Below are 10,007 nucleotides of genomic sequence, written 5' to 3'. Positions count from 1 at the left end.
TTATCTTAAATTTAAATCTGATGGTTTTGACAACCTAGGACCAATCCCAGTATAAGAAATTAATTTGTCATCAAGGGTATATAAGAAGAGGACATTTGAAAATCGGTATAAGAACAACTGCCATCTAATAGAGTTAACAACACATAAGACCATAAGACATAGGAGCAGAAATTAGGCCATTCAGCCCATCGAGTCTACTCCACCATTCAATCATGGCTGCTAAGTTTCTCAACCCCATTCTCCTGCTTTCTCCCTGGTAACCCTTGATCCCCTTACAATCAAGAACCTGTCTATCGCTGTCTTCAATATACTCAATGACCTGGCCTCCAGAGCCTTCTGTGGGAGTGAATTCCATAGATTCACCACTCTCTGGCTAAAACCGTTTCTCCTTATCTCTGTTCTAAAAGGTCTTCCCTTTACTCTAAGGCTGTGCCCTTGGGTCCTAGTCTCTCCTACCAATGGAGACATCTTCCTAACATCCACTCCGTCCAGGCCATTCAATATTCTGTAAGTTTCAATTAGATACCCCTCACCCTTCTAAACTCCATTGAGTATAGACACAGAGTCCTCAAACATTCCTCATATGTTAAGCTTTTCATTCCTGGGACCATTCTCATGAACCTCCTCTGAACCCACTCCAGGGCCAGAATATCTTTCTTGAGATATGGGGCCCCAAACTGCGCACAATACTCCAAATGTGGCCTGACCATAACCCATCAGCTCTAAAGAGAAAAATCACTGGCTCTCTCAGAATTCTAAACTATCAGAGTACCTATCATCTAAATAAAAGTATCACGGCACTCTTAGTTAATATTCCTGATGCAGGAATTCAACGGAGAAAGGGGTTCCGGACTGAAGATCAGCGGAGAGGGCACAGAGCATTCTGGAAGTCGTATCCTGGCTGTAATTTTGAGATTTAATTTTAATTTTTTTAAAGTTTGTTTTATATAAGTGAGGCTTATATCTATTGGAACAGCATACCATTAGAATTTTGTTTTTTTTGGGAATAATTAGTAGTTAAGGGGGAATTGTTTGATTTGTTAATAGTTCTGTTAATTTGTCCAGTTAGATAAATAAATTGTTACCTGTTGATTATAAAGTGACTGTCAGGAGTTCATTTCATTTAACCTCCCCTTTATAACAGATTAGGATGTGAGAGGCAGGTTATTCCACTTTACACACTTCTTTAACAGATTATGAGGTGTGGCGAGCTTCTCTGGGTGTTTCAGTTTTAGTTATCAAAGGGGAGTCAACCTCCGCTTCACAACACACCAATAAAACTCCAATTCTCACTAATCCTAAATTATTAAAAGTTCCCATGCCACAGTTGCCCTCAGTGTTAAGCTATTGGCCTCCCAAGATGGCAAGATACTAGGAAGTTCAGAGGAACAGAGGGATTTGGGGTACTTGTCCATAGATCCCTGACAGGGGCAAGACTCTTGGAAAAAAAAAAGTAGCTGAGGAGGCATATGGAACATTTACTTATATCATTCATAGCACAGATTCTAAGAGCGGGGAAGTCATGTTGGAGCCATACAGAAGTTTGATTAAGTAATAGCTGAAGTGCTGTGTGGAATTCTGGTCATCACACTATAGCAAGGACATGATTACACTAGATAGGGTGCAAGGAAGATTCACCAGGATGTTGCCCGAGATGGAGCATTTCAGTTATGAAGAGAGGCTGGATAAGCTTGGGATGTTTTCTTTGGAGCTGAAAAGGCTGAGGGGTGATCTGAGACAGGTGTATAAATTTATGAGGGGCATGGACAGGGTGAAAATTGCAGCTGTTCCCCTTAGTTGAAGGGTTATTAACAAGGGGGGATAATTTTAAAGGTAACTGTATCATGTAATAGGATTCTACAATTTTGAGGTCAATTACAACAATCAGGTATGTAGGAGTGTTGTGAGCAACAAGAGTACAAAGATTGAAGACTGTGCATGATAGTTTAGTTACAGTTTGTAAAGGAACAGAAAGGAAAGTCCTTAAAGGCTCAGAAACATTGCATCAATATCTTACCATCAGTACTGCATAGTTGTTCAGAGAGTAACACTGCATCGTGGTGACATTCTCATCTGACAAGACTATCTGGCAGCCATCAGATATCCATCCTCCATAACCATTCAAGAGGTTGAAATCCCAGTAAGCAGCAACAGCATCTACCCCATGTGCAATACGACGCAGTGTAACAGTGATAGGTTGGCTGAGTGAATACAAACTGTAACCATCTTTTAAAGAAAAACAAAGAAATATTATAAGGGCAGTCGAACAATACTAAATGCATGGATAAACCTTTACATTAAAAGCAAGCTGCAAGGATGTTTCTCACTTATTATCTATGCTCTCACAATACTGGACATCACCATTGATTTTGATCATGAACAAGGTTCTGTGGCCTATCTAATACACAAAGCACAATAATAAAGATTGTCTTTTCTTTCAGTCAACAGGAACAAAATCATATTAAGAGTACCACACAATCAAGAAACTCAACAAAATTTCGGCCTACTTGAGAGACTTCTGTTTATATCACCAATGTCCCTCACAGGTAACAGGATAGATCGAAAGCAGTATGGATGAAACCATGTAAAATGAGACAACAAATTGCAGATAGAAGATGAAAACAAGACAGTGCAGAACTTTTTTTTAAAATTAGAATTAGAAAAACTGGCAGCATTTTGGGCACATAAACCATTTTAGAAATGCTGTTTTGAATTGTTCAACACAGCTGCTTATACACTTTAACCAGTTGGATTACATTCTAATATTAAGATAAAAGAAACTAAGTTGATCAGTATCAGAAAGACAAAAATGAAACTTTCTAATAAAAACTGCCTCCTTTACTTCTATCTTAAGGGCCATAGTTACAATTTTTTTCCAATTTGAATCCTAATAAAATAACTTAAAATATATATCCTGAACTCAGTCTCTACTGTCTCCCTCCCAATGACATATTCTTTTTGTCATCATCGTTCATTGTAAACTAAGGTACTAAAGTTGTTGAAAACAAGATTGAAGGAATGAAATGTCATATTTTGAATACTGCACACTTCCAGATTCCTACCTATTTTTGTATAGATGACTGGAGAGGCCACAGATCGTCTCTTTCCGTTATCTGCCAAATTTGTAGAATTCCCGGTGCTTGGAAAAAGTTTGCCATTCCGAAAAGCAATAAGTTGCAATTTGTAAACTCCATCTTCCATTTGGTTTGGTACAGGATTGTGGGCAAACAAGGATGGTGGCAACTGAACAGATGCTTCTGGAACAGTATTCTACAGAGTGTTTAAAATATATAGCTTGAAAACTGCCACACACAATTGGGTTATGATTAGTCATATGCCAGTGCAAAAACTCAAAAATACCACGACATAAAAAAATAAAGACTCAGGTGACTATACATTTTCTGCACCAAGGGAAACCACATCTCACAATTGTACTTTCCAGCCAAAACAAAGGGTACTGAATAAAGCGGAATCCAAAACTGGCACTTCAGAAAATGGATGCCAAGTGTTTTCATTGCTAACTGCTGTTAATTGCCTGCTCCATTTACTGGTGGGTGAAATATCATATTACAATTAGAATATTTAACTTCTACTCTACAGTGCCAATTATTCAACCTCTGTCTCTGACCCAACTGAACGAAAAATGTGTTTCCACAACATAAATTCGAAATTGTCATCTAATACGCGAGTATGCCTAATACTTTCTGTCGAGTCCTCTGCCTGAAAGCCATTCCTTGGCAATTATTCACCAAACCACAACAAAGTGCAGGAATTTTCAACTCCATTAAGTAGCGGACGTTACATGTATCTCAGGCCAGAACAGGAATTGATAATCTAATTCATACGCTAGTAACCTGACCAACTGAACTAACTGTGTCACCTCATCCCACCAGTCTCCTTATCCCACATTGCCCAGTACGGTACATGAAAATATAAATATTCGAAACAATCAGAGTTTTATGATGACTACTGATAGTCTAAATACTCTACTTTCAAAATTAAATTTTTAAGCAGTATGGCAACCTTGAATCATTTCTTCTATCATAATTAAAAAGGCCGAGAATGAAAAGTTTATGTATTGAATTTTTTCATTTTGCAACGTTAAATGCTCAATAATGTCTGGAAAGTTGATTAAGGTTGGCATGGGCAGATTTTCAACAGCAGCACCTCCAAGATGAGAATAAAATTTCTTGCACTCATCAAGTAGCCCTAAATACCACTGAAGGCACCTATTACAGGAAAGCATCAGCTAACACTTGTACAAGTCTACTCCTTAAATATTTTGAAAGATAACCAAGACCTTCACTAGGGTAAATACATCAGATTGATTGATTTTGATGGAACCAAGAATATTGATTTTGTATGATGATGTAATCTCTTGTACAAACTGATATTAAACTTCGTTGAATCTTTTTTGAGCACTAAATCATTCCGAATAAAATGTTTTATGCTGGTGCAAGTAATTTTGTTCTACAGTTATAAAGCAGTCACTCTACAAGCATGAGATTTTAAACAAACTGAATCATATTAAAGTTTAAGCTTATTCTGCAGAAGACAAATAAAAACAGTCACATTCCAACTCAGAGTTCCCAGGAATGTTATTTCTAAATGCATTCCTTTCATTAAATAGAGAATAGGTAAGTTCCAGGACCAGAATTCATTAGTCATTTTTTGTTTTGTTATAAGTGCTCACAAATTATACTTGCAATAATCCATGAAAAGAAGTAGCTCCTTTATATATGCAGAGATAGGGATTCTAATTTCTCATTATTGCCATTCATAAATCTTAGTGAGATTTCCAAGATAGTTCCAGTTAAAGCTAAGTTCACTGCTGATTTAATACTAAAGGCGGTTGCTGGAGTGAGGAGATTTTCATTATATCAGTTAGAATTGGATTTAGGAAGCTCTCAGGTGAAATGCTATGTACTAACCCCTGATCTAGCTGGCTCTCTTTTCTTACTTCCTCAAGAGTTTAGTATCGCATTATAACAAAAGTACTTGATAATAAACTGGAAGTTTGAACATGTTGCTGAAAACAACAATCCACGGAAGTCAGAATGTATGGATTGAATTTCTCCTGATTTCAGTGTTAGAATCATAGAATCCCTACAGTGTGGAAACAGGCGCTTCGGCCCAACCAGTCCACACCGAACCTCAAAGCATCCCACCCAGAACCACCCCGCTATAACTCACCTAATCTACACATCCCTGAACACTACGGGCAATTTAGCGTGGCCAATCCACCTAGCCTGCACATCTTTGGACTGTGGGAGGAAACCGGAGCACCCGGAGGAAACCCATGCAGACACGGAGAGGATGTGCAAACTACACACAGACAGTCGCCCGAGAGTGGAATTGAACCCCAGTCCCTGGTGCTGTGAGGCAACAGTACGAACCACTGAGCCACCGTGCTGCCCAAATAGCTGTTCAATAGCTGCCTTACTTTCCAAGACCACTTCTTAAACATTAATCAAGATGGTGTTATTTGAACAATTACATTCCAAAAAGCAATACAGCTAGAAATTTATGTAAAAATTATAAGAATTTTCAGGTATTTTACTCATCCCTAATAACCTGTTTACCTTGATCGCAAAACTGGAAAGAGTGTTGCTGACATTGCCAGGGCTACACTTAAAACTGAATTGTTTGTCCAAATTGCCATCAGGATCTCGCCGTGCAAAGTCAGCATTTCCTGTTCTGTCTGCCATGGCTACCTTCTGGAATACAGTGCAAGTCATTCCACTGAAGCCGTTAGCCTTCACCATAGAAGCTTCCATGGCAATGTTTGGAGAATACTGTGAAAAATATTAGTCACGTTATTAGAATGTATACCAACATAATTGCCATCATTTTAATTAGACAAAAACAGACATCCATTTTATTAACAATGAAACTTGGTGAAAAACGAACTAGTTACATCTTTACCTTAAGAGATACTAAAAATTTTTAGTATTCATTTCAGAATATTTCAAAACTTTGCTCTTACTGTGGAATAAACTGGGGCTCCACTTGCTAGTCTGTAAGTAGCAATGCGTTGCAAACATTGAACAATTCGGGAGCAGGCCTTTGCTTCCCACTGAGCCAGCCAAAGGACATGTTCGTCTGCTAACATGATGTTACTAGCAATATCCACCATGACATCCCCAAGCTAAAAGAAACAAACACATTTTTTAAAATGTCAGAAATGCCAATATGAAAATTGTAATGCTTTAACGGAAATGAAATACAATCATTGCGATTATTTTTGTTGAAAATATTCAGTACAGTCACTGCATTTTTTCCACTAATGTAATACTTATGTAACAACTGTCAATGTTTAACGTTCTGATGCCATAGTTGCAATACAATCTTTATGATGATGCACAAAATACGTGAACTCTATTTATATGTCCCTAACAAGTGACTCCATTCAAATGAAATACAACACCAATCTGCCAATTGCAAAACTGTCAGTCCTCGGTCAACCAGTTGCACAACTAGAAGATTTAAGGCCGCATCTCCTGACACTCCTGAAGGGTTCATTTTGTGCATGCCATACATTTCACTTCGTGAAATGCACTGCTAGTAAAAACAACAGGCAGCGCCAAAATAAGCATAGTAGAATGAAGTGAATGGGACAGAATGACATCACTAGCACAATTGCAGGAGTACTGCATATGCGCATTTTGCACATGCACCGAGGGCATTTTGAGGGATTTCAGCAAATATTCTCAATATTTAATTTTTCTTTAGTTGAAATTAAACAAGTATTGTATTCCCAAGGCTAACCACCCATCGAACAAGCTACTTGATTAATTTTACATTTGTGAATGCAAACATCACTTTCAAGGTATGGATTTCAACTAGCTTGTAAGAGCTGGGATTTGATTGGCCTATCTATGGAAATCACCAAAGTGGAGAATACTAGTCCCCGTGCAAATATCAATTAAATAACATCTTCACTGACTAGAGCTAAACAACAGTTTGATTTACATGCTGATAAGTGTGTAAATTTGTTATCAAGTTTTGTAATGGACATAAACCAACCATGATGAGGTTGCACAATTAGATTATATCCCCATAGAAGCGTGCATATTTATATTCTATTATTCTTGTTTTTGTGCACTATAAGAGAAATTTTAAACTAGTGGATATACATTTATAATAAAACAACTTTTTTAGATAAACGTTCATAGCTTCAAATAATTACATGAAGATTCTCAACATTACGATGTACCAGATTATACAAAATAAAGACCGCGAATTAGTAGAAATCAAAATCCATTAATAGGCACTTGTATTCATTGTTGATAGATTTTCTTTCCCCCACAGAAAGTTATTTGCATCCTATCTTTCTTCCTTCCTGACCATACCGAATTATTCTTCCATTTTCCAACCCAATCGTTCAATGTTTGACTGTATCCTGATCAATATTTATCAGTCAATCAATGTCACTAAAACAAATTAGCTGCTTGTCATTACATTCCTGAATCATTCCTATTCATCAGAATGGGTACATGAATAGGAAGGGTTTAAGAGGTATATGGGCCTAATGCTGGCAAATGGTCCTAGATTAATTTAGGACATCTGGTTGGCATGGACGAGTTGGACTGAAGGGTATGTTTCCATGCTGTACAACTCTATGACTCTATGCTGTTTGTGGGCATGTGTGTGTAAATTGGCTCTATTTCTTATATCACAAGAGGTTAAAATGTACTTCAACTGTTGTGAAGTGCTTAGATGCAATTTTGTAGCATCTTTCGTGGCCACAAAATTGCTTTTCTTGCTTTCAGTGCCGTAAACATTCTTTAACTACACCTCTTCTTCTATTTATTGTGTCAATCTAGGCTCAATGAATAGTATTTTCACCTCTGTTCATCATGTAAATTCAGTCATCACTTCAGAGACTCGAGCACATAATCTGGACTGGGATTTCAGTGCAGTACCAAGAGAATGCTGCCGAATTACAAGTGCTGTCTTTTGGATAAGATTCACAAACACAGATACATACGTACATAAACCAAGGCCCACTTTATCCTCTCAAATAGGAATAAAGGATTCACTGGCACTATTTGAAGAAATATAGGGGAGTTTTCTTAGAATCCTGACTCATATATATCCCACAATCAAAACAAACTAAATTAAAACCGAAAGAAATGCAGATGCTGTAAATCAGAAACAAAAACAGAAGTTTTTGGAAAAGCTCAGCAGGTCTGGCAGCATCTGTGAAAAGGAATCAGTGTTAACGTTTCGGGTCCAGTGACCCTACCTCTGAAGATTTATTTTCTTTTCACAGATGTTGCCAGACCTGCTGAGCTTTTCCAGCAACTTCTGTTTTGGTTTCTCATAAAATAAATTAGCTCGTTCCTTATTACACTGCCATTTACAGTCGCTTGCTTTGTGCAGTTTGACTGCCATATTTCCTTCATGAGAAGGGACTATGCAGCCAACCAAACATTATTGAAGTCAAGTTGAATTCTGGTCTCCCTGCTATAGGAAGGATGTTGTTAAATTTGAAAGGGTTCAGAAAAGATTTATGAAGATGTTGCCAGGGCTGGAGGGTTTGAGCTATAGGGAGAGGCTGAATGGGCTGCGGCTATTTTCCCTGCAGCATCGGAGGATGAGGGATGATCTTATAGAGGTTCTTAAGATCATAAGGGGCATAGATAGGGTAAATAGTCAAGGTCTTTTCCCAGGGTAGGGGAGTCCAAAACTAGACAGCAATAGTTTAAGGTGAGAGAGTAAGGATTTAAAAGGGATGTAACAAGCAACTTTTTCACACATAGTGTGCTGCGCGTATGGAATGAGCTGCCACTGGAGGTGGTGGAGGCTGGTACAATTACAACATTTAAAAGGTATCTCGTTGTGTATATAAATGGGAAAGAGTTTAGAGGGATACAGGCCAAATGCTGGCAAATGGGAGTAGAAATATAGAATATCTGGTCGGCATGGACATGTTGGCCCGAGGTTTGTGTTTCTGTGCTGTACAATTCTATGACTCTGTGACTCTAAATGCTTAAGGACATTGTGAAATAGTGAAAAGTTCTATACAGGTGCAAGCTCTTCCTTAGGTTTCATTTATCGCATTTCATTAATCGATATGCTTGACCTGCCTTAGCGTGTATTTATATTTATACCTTCAACATTTTTTAACTAGATTTTTAAGTTTTTATTATTAAAAACTAATTCAGCTTCATAAAGAACGGGAGAGTGTGGGAAAGCAGCTGCTGGAGGTAAGAGAGAGAATGGAGACAGGACCTCCTCAAACAACATAGCAGAGCACAGGGACAGCCAAGATTTACCTTCAGGAACAGAGTTAGGGAAGGGTGGAGCCTTCAACATGTGACTGAACAACAGGGAAACACAGCACAAATGACATTACAGCAAAATCCTGAGTTAATCAGTTGTCGAGCACCTGTTGTTAGGGATTGTGTTACAAGTGATTTGTGATTAAGGACAAAGAATTTTAGTAATCACCAGTTTTTCAGTCAATAGCACAATTTAAAGGAATTAAACATAAATAAAATGCAGGAAATCAAGTAACTCAGGAGTATTAGTCAAGGTACAGCAGGGTAGTTTGGCCTGCACAATGCACAGAGGGAACTGTGGACACTTCACATGATTTAGACGAGCCCCGTGTGCAGATCATATCATAGGCATCACAAATGAAGCAGATAACCACGTGGATAACAGTGTTAGGCAGGAGCTAGAGAATGTTAACTGGGAGGAGCTGTTATCAGGCGTATCCACATTTGACATGTGGGAACTGTTTAAAGACCTGCTGATAAGAGTTCAGGACCACTCAAGGATAAAGGAGGGAATATGTGCTTGGAGGCACAGGATGTGGGTGAAATCCTAAATGAGCACTTTGCATTGGTATTCACCCAGGAGAAGGATATGGATGGTAGTGAGATTTGTGTGGAGCATGCAAAGATGCTACGGCATTTTGAGATCAAGAAAGAAGTGGTGTTGCATGTTTTGAAGGGCACTAAAGTGGATACATCCCCAGGGCCCAAAGATATCTACCC

At 38.3% G+C, this 10,007-nt stretch overlaps 1 protein-coding gene across 2 annotated transcripts in view; it reads right to left on the bottom strand.

Annotated features, from left to right (window-relative positions):
* Positions 1 to 10,007, bottom strand: part of adgra3 (adhesion G protein-coupled receptor A3) — a 147,055-nt gene that overhangs the window by 30,244 nt on the left and 106,804 nt on the right. For both annotated transcript variants that reach the window (XM_048603661.1, XM_048603655.1), the window contains exons 11-14: positions 5,987 to 6,148; positions 5,583 to 5,795; positions 3,063 to 3,270; positions 2,018 to 2,226 (exon numbers count right to left, since the gene is read on the bottom strand). In XM_048603661.1, coding sequence (XP_048459618.1) covers positions 2,018 to 2,226; positions 3,063 to 3,270; positions 5,583 to 5,795; positions 5,987 to 6,148 — 792 coding nt within the window. The remainder of the gene's footprint in view (positions 1 to 2,017; positions 2,227 to 3,062; positions 3,271 to 5,582; positions 5,796 to 5,986; positions 6,149 to 10,007) is intronic.

This window comes from Rhincodon typus, chromosome 1, assembly GCF_021869965.1.
Source record: "Rhincodon typus isolate 14 chromosome 1, sRhiTyp1.1, whole genome shotgun sequence".
Classification (NCBI taxonomy): domain Eukaryota; kingdom Metazoa; phylum Chordata; class Chondrichthyes; order Orectolobiformes; family Rhincodontidae; genus Rhincodon; species Rhincodon typus.
Note: the sequence above shows the minus strand (reverse complement) of the source record. Positions and strands in the feature narration are given on the sequence as shown.